The sequence below is a fragment of the Conger conger genome, chromosome 14 (assembly GCF_963514075.1).
Source record: "Conger conger chromosome 14, fConCon1.1, whole genome shotgun sequence".
In the NCBI taxonomy this organism is placed as follows: Eukaryota; Metazoa; Chordata; class Actinopteri; order Anguilliformes; family Congridae; genus Conger; species Conger conger.
The window spans coordinates 41,530,864-41,555,810 of record NC_083773.1 but is presented as its reverse complement, the minus strand read 5'-3'; the positions used below and the strand labels follow the sequence as shown (position 1 = coordinate 41,555,810).

The 24,947-nt window shown below is 45.3% G+C and overlaps 2 protein-coding genes and 1 long non-coding RNA gene across 7 annotated transcripts in view; 2 read left to right on the top strand and 1 right to left on the bottom strand.

The window, feature by feature from the left end:
* The window catches only part of LOC133109731 (dedicator of cytokinesis protein 3-like), a 319,579-nt gene extending 316,332 nt beyond the window's left edge, over positions 1-3,247 (top strand). The window contains exon 55 of the mRNA XM_061219260.1: positions 983-3,247. Within this exon, the coding sequence (XP_061075244.1) occupies positions 983-1,519 (537 nt within the window). The 3' untranslated portion in view covers positions 1,520-3,247. The remainder of the gene's footprint in view (positions 1-982) is intronic.
* A 75-nt stretch (positions 3,248-3,322) lies between these two features.
* On the top strand, positions 3,323-7,321 carry LOC133110366 (uncharacterized). The gene is made up of 2 exons (XR_009704847.1): positions 3,323-4,617; positions 4,680-7,321. It is a non-coding gene; the product is annotated as an uncharacterized LOC133110366 (long non-coding RNA).
* Positions 7,322-12,721: 5,400 nt separating this feature from the next.
* LOC133110077 (zinc finger protein 385A-like) overlaps positions 12,722-24,947 on the bottom strand; it is a 108,267-nt gene continuing 96,041 nt past the window's right edge. For all 5 annotated transcript variants that reach the window (XM_061219948.1, XM_061219951.1, XM_061219949.1 and 2 more), the window contains 4 exons: positions 23,370-23,717; positions 17,193-17,377; positions 16,343-16,432; positions 12,722-14,765 (listed from right to left, as the gene is read on the bottom strand). In XM_061219948.1, coding sequence (XP_061075932.1) covers positions 14,520-14,765; positions 16,343-16,432; positions 17,193-17,377; positions 23,370-23,717 — 869 coding nt within the window. In that variant the 3' untranslated portion in view covers positions 12,722-14,519. The remainder of the gene's footprint in view (positions 14,766-16,342; positions 16,433-17,192; positions 17,378-23,369; positions 23,718-24,947) is intronic.

Below are 24,947 nucleotides of genomic sequence, written 5' to 3'. Positions count from 1 at the left end.
CACTGTCGAGCTAACAAGTCCCTTTGCTAATACAATTACAGGGATTAATAGCTGCTCCCTCTGCATCTTACATTATGTCACTGCACTTTAACGGTGTCAGCTGCTGCAGCTTGTTAGCTTGCAATAAAAAATGCTAACTAGCGAGTTAATGGCCGTGCTATTTCAGAAAGCTAGCACACTGTTGACCTTTTTGGTTTGTTTTATTGGGGAGTGCAGCACCCACAGGGAAAGATGTGGGAGAAAGGGTGCCTGTTTCAAATGGAATCAAATTATGCATCCTCCCTTCAACTGCAAGATTTACATATTCTAATATCTTTGCCAGTGTGGTAACATTTTAAGTACATTTGAAGAGGGTGTATTAACGGAGAGAACTAGAGGGTACTTACGATTGTTTACAGTAATAATTATACTGTAACAAAAATTCTCTTCGCTGTAATTGACAGAATCATTTTTGTAGTGTTTGCAGATATTATAGCTATGACATGTTGTATCAACTGTATATATAGCTGTATATTGCTGTTTTATGCCTGCTAGTTTGCTAAAAAGCAAGCGGTTGTTAGAGTAAACCGACGTTACAGTTTACCCTTAGCATACTATAGAACGGGCTTTCTATGACATAGCTATTAGAATAGGTTCCTCTAAAGTGGAGCAAGTTGTTAGCAGTGTCATGCTAACAGTTTAGGAAGTTCCTTGGAATGGCTGCTTCCGAGCCCCCAGTGCTCTCTCAGTTCTTCAAACTTTTAAGACTGAAGAAAACAGGGAAATTTTAGGGAATGTGATGTTTCTCTGAACATCTTAATGAATGCAGCCTTCTAAAGCTTATTTGAGCAGTGAGGACATTCTGTGTGAACAACAAATAAAGCTTCCAAAGACGGAAACAGGATCAAAGAGAGATTTTAAATGGCAGGGTGGACTTTTGGCCCTCCTCTGAGGTCTCACCCGCCGTGTTTTACAAAAGCTCTGTTCCTCTCCCCCTTCACAGTCCCCCCTGCACCCCATCCCTGCCTCCCCCACCAGCCCGCAGTCGGGCCTGGATGGCAGTAACTCCACCCTGTCGGGCAGTGCCAGCAGTGGGGTCTCCTCCCTGAGCGAGAGCAACTTCGGGCAGCCCCCGGAGCCTCCGGCCCGCCCCGACGCCCTGGAGCCCGCCCCCGGCCCGCCCTGGGCCCCGGAGGAGGACGGCGATTCGCCCTACCTGCCCGTGCGCTACAGCGTCTCCGAGCCCGACGCCCTGGACCCCACCAAGCCCCCGCCCTGCCGCAGCCACTCCGCCCCCGGCGGGGTCGCCCCGGCCCTGGAGGGCCACCCCCCGCACCCGCACCCCCACCCGCACCCTCACTACCACCACGAGCCGCCCCCGGCCCTGCCCCCCAAACCCTACCTCCGGGAGGGCTGTATCCCTGAGGAGGACCTCCGGCCCGCTCCCCGGCCCATGCCTCGCAAGATCTCCCAGCCCCTGCTCTCCAACAAGGAGGAGCAGGCCAAGGTGGCCTGGGAGCACGGGGTCAGTGAGGAGTAGGGAGGCGCCGGGGTGGGGGGGGCCAGCCACAGCCCAAGCGCTCGGGAAGGAAGAGCGGGAAGGAGGGATGGAGGGAGAGAAGGGAAGAGGATGGGCCCTGGAAGGATGGAACGAAGGAGGAGGTTCTCATCCTCCGGTTCCTCGCTGTCCGGCGCCTCTCCTGACTGCTAGCCACATTCCCAGCTTTTCCGAGCTCCCGAAGACGAGCCGGGAAGCCCGAGGAATGTCCGCTGTGTGAAACGGTCTGCCTTCCCTTTGTCCTGAAGCATTCGCTGTCTGCGCTTCGTTCTGTACCTCGGTCTGCGAGTGGAAGGGGAGTTGCATCGCCGTGGGGTGAGCATCTGGAATGGAAACGGCTGTCGGTTATTTTCTTGTTCTGTTGCGCTATATAATGATTGCACTGAAGCAGTGGGTGTAATCAAGGGTCTCAGTTGGAAGCGATAACCCAGGCTTCAATACGTACAGTCACATTCGAGCCGTTTGAATGTTATTCTTCATAAACATCTCTGGATCATCTAGCATGTTATACTCCCTGATAGACTCAAAGTAGTTATCCTCGGAAAAATGAACTGGAATGAATCAAGCAGAGAAGAAAATAATTCAAATTTTTCTTTTGGAGAAACCACGTATTAGCACATTTTAGCACCAAAAAACGCTTATTTACCCGCACTTATTTATTAAAACAGCGAAGAGAGAAAATCAGCGTGTACGGAATATGTCGCATATTTCTGTACACCATGCAGACACTTCAGAATTGTTTTAAAGTATGAACTCAATCCTGGGAGAAAGACGTTTTCTGATGCAGTGGCTTTATATATTTCTAAGTGGACTTAAAGCAAACAGTTAACATGGTGTGTGGATAACTTTGTTTTCCACAAATTCGTGTTAAACCTTCAGTTATCATTAGATTTCAGTTGTAGTTTTACTTTGGAAGTTATATAGATTTTTTTGGTCCTTGTACTTTCTATTTTCTACTTGCCTTTTAAAAGAACCAATGGCTCTCGCGGAAAAACAATTATTCAACCAGAGATCGTCACAACAAGGAATGCATCGGCAACGCACGTCATTTGTAAGGCTACCCAGCAACCGACGGTTTCTTTTCTGAAGTGGTACAAAACCAGCTCGGTGGAAAGAGACTTACAGGCTTCTTCGCCATTGTTATGTCCCTTTTAGTGTCGTGTATCCTGGTCATCCAGCTGCTTCAAGAACTGTTACACATTTCGGACACGACATGGAAGGGCAATTTGCTAAACGTTAACTCACGGACAGACTGCTGTTTAAATCCACAAGTTCTTTTTCACGTTTGTTTCTCAGTTGGTGATGCCTAAAGGAAAGCATATATTTTTAATTGAGTATAGAGAATCTAGACCTCCATGGGTTTATAATATATAACAGAGATATATAGCTATAGAGTATATGACTAAATTTCTTTATCGTGGACTGAGGAGGCGATTCGTTTTCCATGTGAAATTTTATGCAAGACGAGGGAAATGTAAGGCCTGTTAGCGCGTGGTGGTGTGCACTGGGTCATTGAGATATCTCGGAGTGGGAATGATATTTTCTGACAAATATTATTTAAAAAAGTAACAAATCTGTAAATGCGTTTTTTTTCTAACAATATGAATTCAGTTTTTTGTACAGTTCTTCAGTCTGCATGTTTTTTCATTTTTATTTTGGTGCAAAAAACGTGATGAAACCGCCCTGGAGGTCACATGACCGCTACCTGTCCAGCTGTGCTTGATAGCAGTCATGTGACCTGGGGGTGGAGTGGGGGGGGGGGGGGGGGGGGCTGTGTATAACTAATCCTTTTTTAATCAGTCCAATATTAATTTTAACCATGGAATGTTCTTGGGAGGAGACTCCGGACATTCAACTTTTCCGGAGAGGAACTTGCGACATTCCGTGGATGCGCTGGGAGAAAAAGCCCTGCGCTGTTTGTTTTTGGGTACTGCAGTGGATTATGGACCCTGTTGTGCATCCTGCTTCCTCTGGCTTCTGGTGAAGATTCAGCGTTTCGTACAGTAATCGTGTCTCAGCGCACTCCGTTTAACAGCACAACGAAAGCCCGCGGCTGTTTCTCCGTCCGCCCCCGACGGGATGGGAAGACCGCCCAAATTTCTTACTCTGTGTTATTTTTTTATTATTTGCGAGCTCAGCGTCTTTGTAAATATATATTTTCCTATTCTATAGTGTCATAGGCTATAACAAACATTGCATAGTGTTTTTATTCTCATAATGGTGAATTTGCTTATTTATTGAAGGTGGATGGGAAGCCCTGAGTTGACACAGAAACCTTAAAAAGGGGCATTATTCTATTAAAATAGCAGCGCGCAGAAGCAGCTGTGCCCTCAGTTGTCAGGCAACACCCTCCTCTGTACCTTCATGACTGCATACACTGTAAGTGTAAGGTTCCTGGCGCCCTGGCTTACACTATTGGTTTCTGACACCAAGGAAATATTGCCGCTCTCTCATTGTAAAGGCCAATGCTGGAATAATTTAAAGGAGGCTGTTTCTATACACTCACTCATACACACACACACACACACACACATACGTGCGCTCACACACACTTTATCTCAAGCACGCACACACAGGGACATGAGGGATAAGTGCATGTCTTCCATGCAGGAAAGTTTTTGGATGTCTTAGAGGTCTGCTTTTATTTTGTAATACTTGAAAACGATATAGATGTGTACATATATTATAACCATGCATTTAACATGAATCATATTTAGCCCTTAATATACTTTGGAGGCAGTGAAAGCAGTGGACGGACATGAGAGTCATGGTATTTGCTGTATGTGTGTGCTATGCAGTATGTGCTGTTGTTGAATGGAGTGTTATATTTGCTCATGCTCACAGGCTCAGAAGCTGCTTGTGGGTTTGCATTCTGAGGGTGATTCTGTCCCTCCATCCAATCAGAGTGGTCCTATTCAGCCACCGATACAATCAGTGTGGTCATATTCAGCCACAGCTACGGTCAGAGTGGTCCTATTCAGCCACCGATACGATCAGTGTGGTCATATTCAGCTACAGGTATGGTCAGAACGTTCATATTCAGCTACAGGTGCGGTCAGAATGTTCATATTCAGCTACTGGTACGGTCAGAACGTTCATATTCAGCTACAGGTATGATCAGAACGGTCATATTCAGCTACAGGTGCGGTCAGAACGGTCATATTCAGCCACAGCTACGATCAGAGTGGTCATATTCAGCTGCCAAAAAATTTGTTCATGGCTCAGATGTAAAAATATGTTGAATAATTATCTTGGCAGCACAGCCATGCCTTTTAAATCACATTTCTTTCACATATAATATACAGTATTGCAGGTTAAACAAATATTAGGGAAACCAAAATGGTATTTAACTGCTCGGTCAGACATCATTAAAGGAGCATTGTGCTGAAATTAAACTCAAAATGGTCCTGGTGGACGGGCCAAAGAACATCATAAACGCCATAAACCGTCATTATGACTGGGGTTTATGAAATGGCAAAAATATTAGCATTATTTAATATCAGCAGCTGGAACTCTGCGCATTTGCCTTGGGCGGTCTCGAACAGTGACTGCGCTCCCTCTGAAAACGAGCACCCTCGCTGTGTTTTGGCTCTTCTCCCGAGCTGAGACTGCTTTATGGTTTTGGCCCCGCTGGGCAGACGTAATTAGTGTACTCAGAGCAGTTGAGTACTCTGCTTATGTCTTCCTGCTTAACTCCCTGGCTCTCTCACTGTGGCCCTTTCAATGACCAAGGCTCTTAATTTGTGCGACTAATTCAAAAGTTCCAGTTTTTAAAAGTTTCCTACTTTTAATTTGAGATTTTCTGTTTTGTGTTGGTCGGTGTTACCCTTCTCATTTCAGAAAGCATAAAGACACATTTTGTTAATCTCTTTGGAGATAGTTATCATTGATATATTACCACTGAATTTATTTCTATAACTCCGTATTTCCTATTTTTTGTGGTTATGATTTCCCTGCCTGTACATATTTTAATATGATTAGAGGACCTGTGTGCATTAAATGGTAAATGTTTAGCATTTATATAGCGCCTTTATCCAAAGCACTGTACAAATGATGCTTCTCATTCACCAATTCATACACACACTCACTCACTCACACACCAACAGCGATTGGCTGCCATGCAAGGCACCAACCAGCTCGTCAGGAGCATTTGGGGGTTAGGTGTCTTGCTCAGGGACACTTCGCCACACCCAGGGCAGGATCGAACCGGCAACCCTCTGTCTGCTAGACGACTGCTCTTACCTCCTGAGCCAGTGTCGCCCTGCATCTACTGGGGAGATAAAAGCAAACAGTTTTCATTCACAGGACTCGCCATCACTACTGCAGGACCTAACAAAGGTTTAGCCTTTTAATCATTATTCTGAACTCATTTTCTCAAAGCAGAGAATTATTTAATTAATGTGTAAAATGTAAAATGGCTGTGCATAGGATCTACTCTTACAAAAACTTATTCCACCCTTTTTTCCTTACAGTGTATTCACGGTCTTGAAGGTATAGATGAAATACAGCGAGGTCCGTAAGGGTTTGGACAGTGACACAATTTTAAAAGTTCATTCCTACACGGTTCACTCCATATGGATGTAAATACATTCAAATTAAAGTGCACTGTCTGCTTTAATCTGAGGGTACGTACATCTATATCGGGTGAACTGTCTGGGAATTACAGCCGTTTAAAATTGTCGCTGTCCGAATACTTACAGACCTTACCGTAGCTGTTTTTCTGAAGTTGCGCTGTGTAATTCAGCACAGTAGATGCCTGTAAAAACTTCAAACAAAATGGCGGCTATGGCTGCTCCATCAAGGCCTGGGTCAGCTGACACGTGCCCCTGTAATGAGGAAGTGGATCCGTGGCTGTGATTTGGGTTCCTATATTAATATATATGTGTCTGTGAACACATGCATTCCTGGGCCTCTATGTATTGCTGAAACCTACTGTTGAGTGGCAAAATGACAATGGGGCTGATGTCTGTGGGTATGAAGTGAAAGTCTTAAAGTACGTACAGTGAAATGGTCCACCTGAAATTGACTCTGACAGAGTGTTGCAACTCAGATAATTGAGTACGCATGGTCCCTCTGCTTGAGGTGGTTTAACACTGAGAATTCTGCTGTGTGAGTCAGACAAAAGACAGGGAAGAGAGGGTGTTGTGTGTGTGCGTGTGTGTGTGCATGTGTGAATTACAGACAATATTGGAGTCGAGGTATGCTTTGCATGGATGATGAGGACTGGTGGATGATGTGCTTGAGGGTGGAGATGATGGTGGTGGGGGGTAACGAGAGGAGATCAGTTAATTTTCTGTACCATTGTAAATATGGAATCTAAAGTTCTGCAGAATACATGGAACCCCTTTTGAAAACGATTGCAGTCCTTAAAAATCATGTCGCTTGGCTTTACTCCGTGTAAATAATCTTTCCAGAAGCAGTGTATTTATAAGGGTTAAGAAGGGCAAACCATGTATAGATTGTCATTAATTGTCTGCCATGTACTTTATGATGTAAATGTGTTTTTAAAACTAAAAAGACAAAACACACTCCAAAAAAATCACTGCTGTTATTTTGGGTATTTTGCGCTAAAGATGAACCTGGAGGACAAAGTTTGGCAGTTTAAAAAAACAAAAAAAACATTTGTACAAGTATTCTAAAAGTACTTTCTTGTATATATTGTGTTAGCATGAATAAACTGTGATGTGGATTTTAGATGTAAATACACACATTTTTTCCTACTCACTTAACCGATGTGGTGTGGAAATCATTAATAATGCCTAACATTAAAGATAATGTTTTATCCACTGGCTCCTGTCTATTGTTATTGAGTTATTGTCTTATTTAAAGAAACATTTCATTATATTTCAATATGCATATGACAATATGGTTTCCAGTGTACTTTATACCCAATTTAATTGTTTTTTTAAATCTAAACCGTATAAACCATGTAACCATGTCACATTAAGGTTCTGTTCTACTGAAATACATACTTCATGCTTAAGTTAGCAAACAATACATACTTAAATTATCATGAGGTATGGTCTTAAAAAGATTAATTCTGACAAAATATGTAAATGAGCTAATTTAATTATTCAAGATGGCGGAAATGACTAATTCTAACATTTTTGTAGCAGTCTATAATCTGGACCATGTAAGATATCAGAAATTCCGGATTTTTGCAAAGTTTTGCAAAGTTTCATGATGATTGGATGACTATGTAAGATGGTAGACGTTTCATTCAGTTATACAACTAGATTGTTTATGCTATGGCGTTACAGTGAAGATCTCGGGGGAGGAGGGCAAGGACTTACAGGGACCCCGCTGGACCTCATATTGCACCTATCCCTGCCTCCCTGCACTCCTGTAATAACGTACAAAATCAGGTTTTGAGAAAATCTACTCCAGAGATAGAAATGGTAAATAATTGTACATGGCGTAATCATTCAAAAGGTGGTATTATCCTGAAAGTTGAAGAGTTGAGGGATGATTTGTAGCAGTAAGCATCCATCCATCATCTTAACCCACTTATCCTGAACAGGGTCACAGGGGGGCTGGAGCCTATCCCTGCATACATTGGGCGAAAGGCAGGAATACACCCTGGACAGGTCGCCAGTACATCGCAAGGCACACACACCATTCACTCACACACTCATACCTATGGGCAATTTAGACTCTCCAATCAGCCTAACCTGCATGTCTTTGGACTGTGGGAGGAAACCAGAGTACCCGGAGGAAACCCACGCAGACACGGGGAGAACATGCAAACTCCACACAGAGAGGCCCCGGCCGACGGGGATTCAAACCCAGGACCTCCTTGCTGTGAGGCAGCAGTGCTACCCACTGCACCATCCGTTCTGGATGGAACAGAACCATAACAAGCTGGGGTACAGGTCTACAAAACGGTCAATTCAAATAAGCAAATGATAAGCATATACACTACACTACAGGCTACATGTTAGATTCACCAGGCTAATTATAGCACTATATATCACAAGAACCGACCGGAAACCACTCGCAGGCAGAGATGTAATAAATAACAGGCTTTACTCAGAGTTCTACAAAAGCAGGTCAGGGCACGACAAACAAGGCAATACAGGTAAAGCAGTCTTGGGTCACAGTCCAAGCAGCCAGGGTAATGTAGGGCAGGCAGGGAAAAGTCAAAAGGCAGACAAAGGTGGAAGCCGGGTAATGGCAGAGGATAAGGAAGGCAGGAGGGCTGGAGCAGGTCTGGATTGAGACAGGACTCAGAGGCAGGTTAAGGCATAACTGCTGTGAAGTACAAGGACTCAGGCACGGGTGCAGGGCACAGCAGGAATCAGGCAGCAGACAAGGAAGCGGGCAGAATTATATACACAACTAATGACAAGACACTTATCAGGTGCGGGGTGCCAGGACACTTAACCAGGCAAAATGGAAAACATGAAACGGAACATTTAACACAGCAAATGCGTAGAATCCAATTTTTGTTTTTTAAACAACGTCAAATAAAATCGTCATGTTTTGTACATGGTTGCATGTCTTTCATGATGTCTATGACCCATCAACCTGAGGTTGATTGAGGTTGTTTTACAAGTGATACTAAAACCTCTTTGCATTTTGAAAGGATCTCAATGGGAATTGGGGGAATGGACTAGATTCAGATGTCAATGATACAGTATGGAACACATTTTTCAGTTAAATAGCTTCAAGTCCAAGGTATCAATCCAACCTCAAACACCATGCTGCCACTACAGATATACAGAAGATACTTAAAGGGTTGTTGCTCCTGAATAATTTTCAGTTGAAAATATATTTTAATCACGAAGAAGCCGTGTAGGCTATTAAAAATACGCTGCTATCCACCACGTTTTTCATAACCGGAAATGACTCAAACAGAGCTTGTCCTGAATTTATTCTGCAAGTGTGAGTGCGGAGCAGGAAGTGTACATTCAAAGTATCTGCAAATTTTATACCACATGCGGACTGGTTTCATGTTTTATTTACCGGTTTTCTTCTATAAAAATAATTATGAGGTTCTGACAGTAGGGTCAGTCGCGTGGCATTTTGGCCTGTAACAGGCAGGGAAGTAATTTGAAACAAGATTGCCCATAATCCATCGTGGTTTAGGGTTTGCTTTTCACACAACCACCACCAGGTGGTGAATGTGAGGGTATAGTGCTACTCAACAGTGCATCCTGTGGGCCGCAGTGTCTGCTGCTGTTTAAGGATGGTGTGACAGAAAATGTGCCGTTGACCATAATCAAATGCTTTCTTTTTGATCGTTCTGCTGACCCGAGTAGCCTACTGTTAAAAAGCAAATTGTATGAATGCTATTGGCTTATGCTAGCTTCATCATACTAGCCGCATATGGGGACCAGTAAAGGCCAACAACACACTAGCACTTACTTCTTGTAAGTTTCTTCAGTAAAAAAGTGGACAAACTGAGTCTAATTAAGCACTTACTGTGTGTATATTATAGTGTATATTCCAGTAAAGTAAGATGTTATTTGGTCTGTGCTGTGGCTAATCAGTATAGTGAGATTACCTGGGGCATATTTGAACGTGTCAGATTTCTCATTGTTGTTGCAAAGGCTGTTTTTCATCATTGCATGACATTCAAAAAATGAGGACACAAAACTAAGAGCAAACTGTTTATTAGAGCCCGCATGTCCACATTTGGAAAAAAAAGAAATAAAAAGTAAAAAAATAATACAAAAAAACACAACCACAGAGACTTTTAAAATGATTTTTAATATTTTAATTTGTTAATCATCAAGAAGGAAGCTCTTGAGGTTGGCTTTCATTGATCTGTTATATTTCTGTGTCTATAGCTGTCGCTCAGTCTCCCTCTCTCACTCACACACTCACACATCTCTATAGTTGCTTTATTACCTTGATAGCTCTTGCGTTACTTGACACCAATAGTTATTTCATAAGTTTTTATTCTGAACTCATAAGTGAATTGGTTGATTTACTTATTGCAATAAACAAGAGCAGTCAGAAGGCGTAAGTATTGCTACAATTCAGCAAATCTCCCCCCCCCCTCTCTTTCTCAAAGCAGCATTGCAAAATTGGTAAGATTTGCCAGCTTCGCATCTCTCTGTTTCAGGGGATCCCATAAGATGGGCTTAGGGACAGATCAGACTTTCACGCAGAACTTCAAAGCTAATCACCTACTCGTCTGTGTGTACTACTCTATAACAAAATGGCCGCCGTCAATTGCCAATCTCTCCACTTCAGTTTGCTGCTTCCATATGCTGTCAGTAGTGAGCCACCTGTGCCTCCACGGATCACGCATCACTACAGGACAGCCAATCAGAAGAGGTGTATCGCTGACCTCAGCTGGTCACCTCTTTTGGTGTTTCAGATGCACCAGTAACCCGAGCTGACGTAAACCCAAACTACCCCTGATGAAGGACCAACTGTATCTCGCTGAGGTCGACTCCTGGTCATAATGCCATGGTCAAGGCTCAGACCTGTGTTCCTGATGAGAACCAGACATTTACACAAGTTATTTTAACGACCTGTGTCAAGAAGAAACATACTGGGCGATGGTCGAAACGACTGCCTAATATTAACAGCCGGAGATACAGTAGCTGCAAACGGCAGGTGATACGGTTGTAAATTGTCTTCTCTGTCTGACGGGAGCACAGGTAGGAAGCAAATGTGACGTACAAACACTGATGAATTACAGGTTTGGGTTTTGTACCGACAAGGCTATGTCACCAAAATGCTAAGTAGGCTAACAATGGCATTTTCAATTTAAAATTCTTTTTTTTTCTCAAAGAAACCACCTTTCTCAATGATGAGAGAAACCCACAAACAAACCAAATCACATTTTTTAACAGTTTAACATATACATTTATTATTTAATATATTTCATATATTTCTATTTTAACAGTAAAATGTTATCTCCATGTCACTTAGCTGGCATGGTTCACAGCGCATTGCTGTCCGAAAGCAGTTCTTTCTGAGTTCGACTCACAGTGGAACGCGCGATTGTGACAGTCGAGAGAGCAGCCCGCACACTTGCCCTGAAATAAAGGTAAAAATAGTTAAAGGTGTGGATGCAATCATTTCTCATGGCTTTGTAATTAGTTTGGAGTACACTGCAGAATTAACAAGCTCCATGTCTTTATGTCTGTCTCCATCTTTGCTTGTAAATAAACATAACTGGTTTTGTGAACAAATTTCAACCTCTGGATTTCAACCTCAGGGCGTAGGTCTGTAATAATGTCCCTTTTTTATTTTGATTCAGTCAGAATTAAGCCGTACTACTGGGGAGCCCAGACATGCTCCTGAAAACCAGCAGACCCTGTGGCCCTCGAAGACCAGGGTTGGAGTCCCCAGCAGACCCTGTGGCCCTCCAAGAGCAGGGTTAGGGTCCCCAGCAGACCCTGTGGCCCTCCAAGAGCAGGGTTAGGGTCCCCAGCAGACCCTGTGGCCCTCGAAGACCAGGGTTGGGGTCCCCAGCAGACCCTGTGGCCCTCCAAGGGCAGGGTTAGGGTCCCCAGCAGACCCTGTGGCCCTCGAAGACCAGGGTTGGGGCCCCCAGCAAACCCTGTTGCTCAGGGTTGGGATATCCTGCCAGTACAGGCTCCTAGAATATGCCCTCTCACAGACTGGCACATTTTGGTCCTGCTGGGTAGGGCCGAGGTGAACCAGCTTTATTTCTGTAGCTGTGCCAGTCGTCCTCACATTTCTCTCCAGACGGAAGACATCGACTCGAGGATTGAACGCTCTCTCTAAGAAAACGGCACAACCGCAGCCTGCAATATATCACAGTATACACATCAGTGGAATATTGGGCAGACCCCAACTTTGACACATAGTCCTCGGTCTAAGAAGCCACCACCTTCGCCCGCCCACTTCCCTTCTCAGTCCCTCCTTCTGAGACCCAGGCTGCAGAACTTCACCCTTACATCGGTCCGTCTTGTTTCCTTTTGCCTGCAGAATGTTCACGATCAATAGCAGCAGAAGTAATCTCATCTAACCACAACAAACACTATCGTCACTTGTGATGCTGCTGCTTGGAGTTGACACCAAAACTTCCATTTCCTCTGGGCAAAGGTGCTGGTACACAGCGGACAGTGACACCTTCTGCTCTCTGTCCTTTCTGTTGGCAAAATCATTTGCCTGTGCGTATTTTACACATTTAATCCCACCCCACCCCTGACTGTTTTCCAGTTCCCCCCCCCCCCCCCCCCCCAAAACAACCAACAAACAAATAATACAATAGAAAAATAGTCAGTCTTTTTTTCAGTTTTCAGATAGCTACTGTAACAGTTTTTTTCCTACAAGACTAAAGACAAACTAAAGGAACAACAACAGTAACAATATGTGTCACAGGATCAAAGCATGGCTTTAGGTTCAACGGCGGAAGTCAAATTACATTTCTGGAAAGTTCAGAAGTCCTGTACCCCTTGTGCCTTGTGCCCCACCCAATTCTCTTTCAGCATGGTCTGATAAGGACCCACAGTGCAGGTTCACTAACACAAGCACACATGCACACACACACTTACACACACACACACACAAAGTCGTGCACCAACACAATTATGCACTCATTTGCATATGCAGATAGGCACACACATACATGCAGCCACACACATACACCCGCACATACACACATATACACACACAGTTCAACAATCTGTAAAGAGCTAATCCCCAGAAAGCTATTTGATTATTCTGAATTGTAAGGAATGCACAAACAAGGTAGCCATCATGAAATAGCTGAACCGCTCTTATATGCCATTAGTCTGATGGACTAGGAAACACAATATATACAGACATTAATAGGCCATATTGGTACTCTTTATTGATTGCCTGTTTCGTCAATAGATTTACTGTTTCTTCTGTAACTACCAGAATTTTAGAGCTTATTTTTTGTTTTTTTGTCAAAAAATCCGAAGGGCTACTCTGAGACTATCTTTCTTTCCAATTTCTCTGTTTTGGGAGAAGATTGGTTGTGGAGGAGAAGAAAGGCTGACTGCTGTACAGTCTACAGGAATATCCATTTTCCTTTTCGGACATTTTATGCTGATTTCATAATCACCTCTTCATCCCTCTCTCGAGTCCTCCTTCCGTACACAGTGAGCGTCTCCATGTTCTGTGTCCTGAAACCCTCTGTCTCACCCCCTTACTGATTATGGAGGGTTTCAAGTATTTACCCCCCTCCCCCCCACCACACACACGTGCACACACCTCCTTCAGTTTATGGAAGGGTATGGCTGCACAGTTATATAGCTACTGACTATTTACCCACAATAATAATCATCGGGTACCTAGAATGTTTGTTTTTTTTGTTGTTGTTTCGCACTGATTGGTCGGTCGCTTGTCCCGACCAATGATGTGCAGGATCGGGAGGTTCACAGTAAAGCTAACCGGTTCTACCGTTAACAACAGACCAAAGCTAGGCAGGGGCACGGGGAGGGGGGTCACGTCACTGTAAGCGGCTACCTTGCTAACATCTACCATAGTTTTCCGCCGGCGTCGGACGACGGGAAGGACGTGCTCAAGCCGGGATGGGCCCATGGGGCTTTAACCTAAGCGCTGCGCTGTGGAGGAATAGCCGACAGTCAGCAGCCTACGCATGTGTCTACAGGGTCTACAGAGGTACACGTTTCATTCAGATATACGACTAGATTGTTTATGCTACGGTGTTACAGTGAAGATCTCGGGGGAGGAGGGCAAGGACTTATAGGGACCCCGCTGGACCTCATATTGCACCTATCCCTGCCTCCCTGCACTCCTGCTGTCAGTCAGTCTCTCAGAAAGTTCCGGAGAGCGTAGGGAGGTTCAGGGTAAGTGGGGTGGGGGGGTGGGGAGGGGCGGGGGCGTCTCTTCCTTTTCATTCTGCTCTTCATCCTTTTTGCATCTCTCCACTGAGTGTTGTTTTTTTATTGGTTATCCGATCGGTCGCGCCGCGTCATCACAGTGTGCTTTCGGGAAGCTCTGCTCCTGATTGGCCGGGAGGACGGGGGGGGGGCGGGCAGCGGGGCAGGTGGGGGGCGGTCCGTCAGTAGGGGGAGAAGAGGATTGGCCCGTGGGCGGTGCGGATGGGCCCGGGGGCGGGCCGCAGGAGGGCGTGGCTGAGGGGCGGGCCCTGGAGCAGGTGTGCGTGGGGGTGGGCGGGGCCAGTCGCCCGGAGGCCCAGCGGATTGGAGGACGCTGCGGCCGCCATCGCCGCGGCAACGGCCAGGGGGCTGGGGAGGAGCCCCGCCCCAAGCGCTTTCGGCAGGTCCTTGGAGAAGGATAGCGTGGACTGAGAGAGAGAGAGAGAGCGAGAGAGAGAGAGAGAGAAAGAAGGGGAAAGACAGGGGAGAGTGATATTGTGAGAATGCAGCTGACATCCTGGATGTATGAATTTATAATATATTGGCATATTTTGGAAAATATATTTGAAGTGCCTTCACATATATAGGTCAATTCATGTATTACACTATATCTTTCCATATTCCATAAAGTATATTTTCATTGTGTACACATATATAGGGTATTAATCATACACTCAGTGTTTTACACTGTTCACCGATTAAAAATGAATGAACAAATATTTCTGCTCGTTCAATCTATGCTACATGTTTTTGATTATTTTTCCTCTGACATAAAATCTTATTTAAAAAAAGAAGTGTGAGGTTTAGCGTGTGCGTATGTTGTGTAATCTGTGAGGTCCACAGTGTGCTGTATGCTGTGTAATCTGTGAGGTCCACAGTCCATATGCTGTGTAATCTGTGAGGTTCACAGTGCGTATGTTGTGTAATCTGTGTGGTCCACAGTGTGCTGTATGCTGTCTAATCTGTGAGGTCCACAGTGTGCTGTATGTTGTGTAATCTGTGTGGTCCACAGTGTGCTGTATGCTGTGTAATCTGTGAGGTCCACAGTGTGCTGTATGATGTGTAATCTGTGGGGTCCACAGTGTGCTGTATGCTGTGTAATCTGTGAGGTACAGAGTGTGCTGTATGCTGTGTAATCTGTGTGGTCCACAGTGTGCTGTATGCTGTGTAATCTGTGTGGTCCACAGTGTGCTGTATGCTGTGTAATCTGTGAGGTCCACAGTGTGCTGTATGCTGTGTAATCTGTGGGGTCCACAGTGTGCTGTATGCTGTGTAATCTGTGGGGTCCACAGTGTGCTGTATGCTGTGTAATCTGTGAGGTCCACAGTGTGTATGCTGTGTAATCTGTGTGGTCCACAGTGTGCTGTGTGCTGTGTAATCTGTGTGGTCCACAGTGTGCTGTATGCTGTGTAATCTGTGTGGTCCACAGTGTGCTGTATGCTGTGTAATCTGTGAGGTCCACAGTGTGCTGTATACTGTGTAATCTGTGAGGTCCACAGTGTGTATGCTGTGTAATCTGTGTGGTCCACAGTGTGCTGTATACTGTGTAATCTGTGTGGTCCACAGTGTGCTGTATGCTGTGTAATCTGTGAGGTCCACAGTGTGTATGCTGTGTAATCTGTGGGGTCCACAGTGTGCTGTATGCTGTGTAATCTGTGTGGTCCACAGTGTGCTGTATGCTGTGTAATCTGTGGGGTCCACAGTGTGCTGTATGCTGTGTAATCTGTGAGGTCCACAGTGTGTATGCTGTGTAATCTGTGAGGTCCACAGTGTGTATGCTGTGTAATCTGTGTGGTCCACAGTGTGCTGTATGCTGTGTAATCTGTGAGGTCCACAGTGTGTATGCTGTGTAATCTGTGGGGTCCACAGTGTGCTGTATGCTGTGTAATCTGTGAGGTCCACAGTGTGTATGTTGTGTAATCTGTGTGGTCCACAGTGTGCTGTATGCTGTGTAATCTGTGTGGTCCACAGTGTGCTGTATGCTGTGTTAGTCGTGGTGCCGTACCGTGAGGTCTATGGCGCGCTTCTTGTGCCGGCTCAGGAGGGGGTTGGGCTTCCCGGCGACACCGTCTCTGTGTCTCCGGCTGGATATGTGCTGCGGGGGACAGGAACGCGTCACACACCCCCCCGAAAAAAGCCCTTCCAGGTCACAGAGCTGTGTGACCTCTGAGCCCGTTCTCCGCCTCGGAGGGATATCTGAACACTGCCGCTCTGCTTCCTGCCTGGTGAACTTTGACCCCTGCGCTCATACTCATATTCATAGTGCAGCTGTAATAACCTGCCTTGTGGCTGTCTCAGAGCAACTATGTGATGTTGGGGGTGTGCCAGACTGTTCTTCTGGCACTGAGGGTAAAGGTTACCTAACTGAGTTCAGAGGGTCGCGTACTGTATCACTCTGGCTCACTAGATCTAGAAAAATGTGAATTGCTTTGCTGAATTCCATTCTTTATTTCTCTTCTTAAGCCCCGATATTGGATACCATCACACAGTTTATCTTAAGCTTAATTTCTGAGAACACATTTCTGAGGTCACATACTGTCATATTATGTCTGTGCTTTTGTGAAAACGTAAATTGTTTTGCTAAATTCCAAGGTGTTTTGTAAATTCTGTCTGGAAGTCCTAAAACTAGCAAACCCCTTGCATAACCAGCAGAAGTGGTCTTTTTTTTTACAACGATTCTGCTTTTAATGACAGCAATGCCATGAATGCTGGGGATTTGTGTACTGAGAAGCCAGCAGATGCTGAGGCATTGTGATTCTGGGGAGAGTGACAGATGGGTAAAAACACTACTAACGAGCGCGCTCCCGAACACCCAGGACGCAGAGCAGTGTGTCTGTGGGTGTGTGACCGCTCACCTGTTTCAACTGCAGCTCCGAGTTCACTCGTACGTTGCAGATCTCACAGTGGAAGGTGCGTTCCTGAGTGTTGGGGTCCCCCGGGGGCCCCCCCTGCTCCGTGCTGGGCTTGGGGCCTAGGCGGGGGTAGGCCTTAATGGGGCCCAGACCGCTCCTGGCCTCCAGAATGGTTTTGTGTTTGGTACCTGCAAAGGGAAGGAGGGTTACCAAAAGAAGGAAGCGTTGAGAAAAAAAATATGCATGTGTCTGTGGATTGCTTGTGTGTGTGTTTGCGTGTGTGCGTGTGTGTGTGTGTGCATGTGTGTGCATGTTTGTGTGTGCGTGTGTGTGTGTGCATGTGTGTGCGTGTTTGCGTGTGTGCGTGCGTGCGTGTGTGTGCGTGTTCGCGTGTGTGCGTGCGTGCGTGTGTGTGCGTGTGTGTGTGTTTGCGTGTGTGTGTGCATGTGTGTGCGTGTTTGCGTGTGTGCGTGTGTGTGTGTGTTTGCGTGTGTCTGTGGAGTGCTTGTGTGTGTGTTTGCGTGTGTGTGTGTGTGTGCATGTGTGTGCGTGTTTGCGTGTGTGCGTGTGTGCGTGTGTGTCTGTTTGTGTGTGTGTGTGTGCATGTGTGTGCGTGTTTGCGTGTGTGTGTGCATGTGTGTGCGTGTTTGCGTGTGTGCGTGCGTGCGTGTGTGTGCGTGTGTGTGTGTTTGCGTGTGTGCGTGTGTGTGTGTGTTTGCGTGTGTCTGTGGAGTGCTTGTGTGTGTTTGCGTGTGTGCGTGTGTGTGTGTGTGTGCATGTGTGTGCGTGTTTGCGTGTGTGCGTGTGTGTGCGTGTGTGTGCGTGTTTCTGTGTGTGCGTGTGTGTGCTTGTGTGTGTGTTTGCGTGTGCGTGTGTGTGTGCGTGTGTGTCTGTTTGTGTGTGTGTGTGTGTGTGTGTGTGTGTGTGTGTGTGTGTGTGTGTGTATGCGTGCCACAGTGTGTGCGTGCCACAGGCCTCTATGCTTCAGTTCTTCAAAGGTTCCAGGTTGCTATGGTGAATAGAAATTATTTAGAAAGCTGTCATGGGTATGCATGGTTATGGGTCTGTACTTTGCACTTTGTTGTATGTCGCTCTGGATCAGAGTGTCTGCCAAATGCCATTAATGTAATGTAATGTAATGTAATGTAATGTAATAGCATAATTACACTGAAATGCCAGAGTCAGCAAACTACCATGCATTTTGCTACATTTGTTAAGAAAGTGCATTGTTAGACAATCTGCATGTCAGTACCTCAGAAGATACACATCACAACAGTTTTGCGAATGTTCCAGTTTGAAAAATAAGGGTAAAAAAAAACAAGGAAATTATCCAATTTAAACACTTTTGTTACACCTTTGCCCTTGAAACATGTCTCTCATTAATGGACTTTGGAGTAAGTATAATTGCACAAAGCCCTGGATGCCCTCTATTTCAAGCTGTGAAGCTTAAAGGAATCAGGATGATTAGTTTGAACATTCCAGACAATCAAGTTCTTTGGGCCACTCTGTACCTCAGGCACTGAGTTCTGGGCTGAACAACCGTCCTCTGAGAAAATCTTTACCATCTGAGCCGGTCTGTAATGCGTGCATTGCTGAATTTAAGCTCACAGAACTGGAATACATCACCTTGGTCAAGGACATAAGCGCAGTTTCCTGCCTGGGATCTAAATGGGAGTCACTGCCTTGTCCAAAAGGTTCCTATTGACACCAGTTCACACTGGTCTGTTTTTCCAAAGCAAATGCTGTATTCCCATCATCCTTCTGATTTATAAACTCATCAAACTGTTTATGAATTCAAATGTCTTCGTCTACAATTGAGGGAAAGCATTCTATTCCAACGGTTGGCACATCGGAATGGAATCAAGGTTTTGGACAGGAGCAGCACTTCCAGATTTTAGCCAGAGGAGGGCAGCATGGTTATTTTTATTCCAGTATCCCGAGTGTCAGTCCCATCACTGGCCACTAGAGGGCAGCAGCAGCGCAGCTACTGCGCTTCTCATCAGTGGAACGCTTCCACTATTCAGCCCAGTCTGGAGACGCAGTGGCTCTCTGTTACTCATTAATAAATATGAAAAAAACATTAATGACCTCATTTCTTTTTCTCTGCTTTATCTATCTTCCTCCCTCTGAATGCTCAAAAGGAAAGGGAGAATTTTGCAGAAAGCTTTTCCATGATGAGATGTTTTTTTAGTCCTCGTCCTACTGGGACTCAGCTCCGGAGCCACCAGCTATGCTGTAGGCTACGTGTCAGAGAGTGCGCTTGCGTTGTTTTAAGAGAATCTGCGCGGCGTAAAGTTAACCAGCAATGACCACCATCTGCTCTGTTTCAGCCACTAAAAAACAGAAGTACCTTCGTATCTTCCTTATTGTTTCCAGCATGTGGCATTCGATCAAATTTAGGGACGTGGTCTCAACTGACAAATGTTAAATTGTCTTGTTGTTCTGTTATAAATAAAAATGTATAGATGTGAGTATAAATCAAGCATAATCAGTCAAAAAATAGCACCACCTAAAATATGTGGCGCAGCTAAAAAATGTATGCTAATTCAAAGCCTTTTGTTCTTTTTATTTACGTGTGCGGTGTTTGGTTCCCCATCCACGATCGCGGCTGACAACCCCAACTTGTGGTAAAAGGTCTTCTGCTATTCTTATCAGAGTACCCATGACCCCACACGGTACCATCTCCTGCCCTGCCTCACAGACATCTGCCCCAAACACGGTGCGTAGCCACCATTTTGGATTCTTCCTTACTTTCCTGTTTCAGTCCATCACTGAAGACTCCGTTTGTCTGACTTCCCATCTATGACATTGTGTGTGTGTGCAAATTCTGTCCTCACATTCCCACGTGTGCGGTTTGTGTAACTTTCACTGTTCCTGAGTACAGGGAACGACTGTGTTTGAGTTCATGAGGCTCAATGTATTCTACAAAGGTACAAATATGCACGTCGTATTGGGGAAAGATGCTACAAACCTATACCAGCAGTATCTATGTGAAATGCCAACATTTTCATTTATTTTCAGAAACTGAAATATGCTTTACAAAATCAAGGGCCAAAGAACGCGAAAGCATAATACTGAAATACGTTTTCTGTATATCACCACTTGAATGCCTGTCTGTGTCGTATTAGTGGTCTACTGCCAACCTCTCCTCCCTTTTTAATTCACCTCTCTTTTCCTCTCTCTCTCTTATCTCCCTCTCCCCCTATTCCTCCACCCTCTCTGCCTCCAGTCTGCTCCCCCTCTCTCTCTCTCTCTGATTTGATTTGGAAGTTGAGGGAGTTTCAGCATTGCTAACTGATTTGTAGTTGGCAGCAGCTTCCTGGCAGGGAGAGCCAATGGCTGTGAGGGGGCAGCCCTGGAGGAAGGTCAAAGGTCACCACTGGAGCTTTATTATGGCTGGTACTGGATCTCCTGTTTACTTAAAGGATAAACATGAACACAAAGCCTGCTGATCTACCTGGGACACAGTGGGGAAAACCAGCACAAACAAGGAGTAGAAAAGAATATATATTTCCTCAAAATACTGCCTCCGAACACTCAATGTTCAAAATCTGGTTCTCCTCCTGACTGTTCAGGACCTACATTTCAACACATCATTATCGTTATCCAGAGAAATGTACAACACAGATGTAGTTTCTTCTACATTCGATCCATGCATCCAGCTGGATATCTTAATGAAGCAGTTCAAGAGAAGTGCTTGACTCAAGGGCAACAGCAACGACCCAACTGGGAGTCGAAAGCCTTTCACAAGCCCAGTACCCCAGCCCCTATACTGCAGCGTTCCTCAGATATCTGCGCCTTGGCTGAGTGATTTTAACTGCTTCACAGGACAGGTGCGGACCGGAGCTGGTCTAAATCACAGCCTGCAGTTCTACATGTTCCCGACAGTCAGCACCTGCTAGCAGGCCTGACCTTCAGCTCCCATCACCAGTACCTGCTAATAGCTCCAGACTTTAATTCCCATAATCACCATCTACTGTGAATGTTTCTGAAGCCTCTGAATCTTTACGACATATACAACCTGTTCAGAGAACCAGCAGCAGCAGCTAAGCAAGCTGGAGGAATAGTACTGAAGGCTCAATTCAGTGTTCACAGTGAAACCTCCACATTACATTGCCACAAAACCACTGTTCACTAACCGGGTTCCTCTGGTTTTTACGAAAAGACTGATGTGGTATAATTAATTTTATAATAGGTATGACTCGACTGTTGCCACTAAATTACCTACAGCCAATCAGTGAGCCACCCAAACAGGCCCTTGGCTGAGGTGTCTGTTCCAAGAGCTGGTGTTGACTGATTTACCCTAACCCTGTGGAAGATTCTGGAAGTCGAGTCGGATTCCACTGCCTGGTGGACCCTGCTCTTACACCTGAAGTAGAGAGGGCTGCGTAATTTGTGTTTACATCTTGCCAACGCTGTCAAAAGTGCCTTTAAAATTTCATCAGTGCGCCGTGTTTCGCCGGTACCATAATGCACCGTTATGCTTTCAATTTATTCAACCACGATGGCCTTACTGTAGAGCATGAATATTTAAAACGGGAACCTTCCATTAAATGAATTGTGCTGGGTCTGAAGGGGAAAGTGTTTAAATACCGGTCTACTGCAGACAGCGAGGGAAAGCCCTCCTTCAGCAGCGCGTTTGTTAAAACAAGGTAACGACAGACTGACTAACACGTGCCTAACTGGAACTAAATCTCTTGTTTACACTACATGCCTGGCATAGCTCCCCTTTGTTAACAGTGAGTGGAGACAGGTCGGTCTGTTTTAACGTGCCACTGTTTTATTAAGCCTGGTTGGTGGCAGGAGGAGAAAGTGGTATTTAGCACATTTCATCACAGTTATTCAGCACATCTCATCACAGTTAAAGCTTGGTTATTGAGTTTTGTAAGAGAATGTTTTGTCTTTCATTTTTCCATTGCCTGTACTCACTGAGTTAAGAAAAGGTTTCATTTATAACAGTGCCATATTACATACACACTCCACAGATACAATCTGAGTGCAGATATGTAAATATAAGTGTATTTAAAATAATTGTAAATATATGTGGCAGCCTGTAGCGTAGTGGTTAAGGTAAATGACTGGGACATGCAAGGTCGGTGGTTCTAATCCCGGTGTAGCCACAATAAGATCCGCACAGCCGTTGGGCTCTTGAGCAAGGCCCTTAACCCTGCATTGCTCCAGGGGAGGATTGTCTCCTGTTTAGTCTAATCAACTGTACGTTGCTCTGGATAAGAGCGTCTGCCAAATGCCAATAATGTAATGTAATGTTGACTGATAATTTGATTGAGTCGCCGTAGCAGAGGATGTCATTGAGGATCAGCATGTTACAGAGCAGAGGCTCCAGCAGGGAAAGCCATAGAACCCTGCCTGGCTCCTGAGTGTGTGTGTGTGTATCTGTGTGCATGATAAGGTGTATGTGCATCAATGTTGTCCACTAGATGGGCATGACATCAAAACCAGCTTTTAAATGAAAAAATAATACATTTAGCATTTATGTTGGAGTTGATAACCAGGTTTGGCTCATAGAGAGCTGATTTGAGTTGATAACCAGGTTTGGCTCACAGAGAGCTGATTTGAGTTGATAACCAGGTTTGGCTCACAGAGAGCTGATTTGAGTTGATAGCCAGGTTTGGCTCACAGAGAGCTGATTTGAGTTGATAACCAGGTTTGGCTCACAGAGAGCTGATTTGAGTTGATAACCAGGTTTGGCTCACAGAGAGCTGATTTGAGTTGGTAACCAGGTTTGGCTCACAGAGAACTGATTTGAGTTGGTAACCAGGTTTGGCTCACAAAGAGCTGATTTTAGTTGATAGCCAGGTTTGGCTCACAGAAAGCTGATTTTAGTTGATAGCCAGGTTTGGCTCACAGAGAGCTGATTTGAGTTGATAGCCAGGTTTGGCTCACAGAGAGCTGATTTGTGTTGATAACCAGGTTTGGCTCACAGACAGCTGATTTGAGTTGATAACCAGGTTTGGCTCACAGATGATTTGAGTTGATAGCCAGGTTTGGCTCACAGAGAGCTGATTTGAGTTGATAACCAGGTTTGGCTCACAGATGATGTGAGTTGATAGCCAGGTTTGGCTCACAGAGAGCTGATTTGAGTTGATAGCCAGGTTTGGCTCACAGAGAGCTGATTTGAGTTGGTAACCAGGTCATTAGAGGGCTGTATTAAATACATACCTTTGTTATGAGCCTCCAGCTGAGACAGGGAGTTGACGGCCACTTTGCACAGCGAGCAGTACAGCAGTTTCTTGGCCTTGTCCTCCTCCGTCTCGGCCGGGCTGGGGGCCGGGGAGGGCGTGGCCGAGGGCCCTGGGGCGGGGGGATCAGGGTGGGGGGTGCTGCAGCCCGGGGAGGGGGAGGAGGAAGAGGAGGAAGAGGAAGAGGAGGAGGTGGGCAGGGAGGTGGAGGGAGCGGGGAGCGGAGAGGCAGGGGGCATGGGGACATCGGGCACAGAGGAGGCGGGGAGAGGGAAGGCGGCCGTGGCCAATGGGATCCCGTTCATCTGTGGGAGGGGCGGGGCTTCTTCTGTAAGAGAAGAGGGAGAGACTGAGTTACGTACAGAAACAAAAAAGAAAACGTTTTTGTGTCATTTGCCTCCATTTTAATCAGACAGGTCAAATTAGATCAAGCAGCTGCTAATATTTAATACAAATAAAAAGGTGTTGTTCAGACCTGGGTGAATTAGGTAACTGTTTTGAATTCAAATACTTAAATTTTTTTTAGCCTGTCTGGTGTATTGGAACCTATGAAATGGTCTCAGAAAGTGCAAACCCCCGCCTAGGGTTGGCTTAATAGCACCAGTCAAGATCAACCGAGCACAGAACAGCAGTTGAATCCAAAACAATTCAGTATTTGACTGTATTTGACTGTTGTTACGGTAAAGCATAATAATACCCCTTGGAGGTTACCCCAGAAGCTGAAGTCCCAGAACATTCTGGCTAATGTAGCTGGGGTCCCCAACACTGGCCCTACAGATAGCACAGTCCGCTGCTTTTCGCTGTTACTCAGCACTTAATTCACTCATTAATTATGAATGGCCCACTAAAGACAAAGAGCCTGACTTCAGCAGCGGGTTTAATAAAACATAAAACGTTGTTGCTCAGCACTTAATTCAGTCATTAATTAGTAGTTGATTACACTGTTACCGCTCTGGTTCCTTGGTTTATATTGGTTGCTGATATTAATGGTGACCCTGCAGTTCTGCAGGGCCAGGGTTGGAACCCCCCCCTCTTAACCACCATTACTTTACACAGTCACTGTATGCTGAAACAGATCGTGTACGTGACTCCTACCAGGTCTTTATGAAAACGTAAGGAATTAGACTTTACACACACACAACACCTGACCTGGAAGTAATGTTGTATTTATTTGTCATGAAAGTTTCACTGTTTGGAACATCGTGAGCTTACTTGGAGTCTACGTTCAGTTTTAACCGAAAGACGCAATATCGCATTATTAATAGAATCTGCATGCTGCCGGCATCTGCTGGGGTGACAGAAAACTGCCTGTAACCTAGATGCTATTGGGCACTATTTTCTGGGGACATTGCCTGAGTCAAGGTAATTTTGTGAAAATGTATTTAATTTAATAGTGAGCCAGACAGCAGCTGAAGCTGTGACATTATTGAGAACTGTTGCTTTACAAGACACCAACAGCACCACTGCGTAGCGTTGTTGAACATACAGAAGGCTACTTGAAAACACAATGGCAAGAATGAACATGATATTAGACAATATCAGAGTTCAGACATTACTG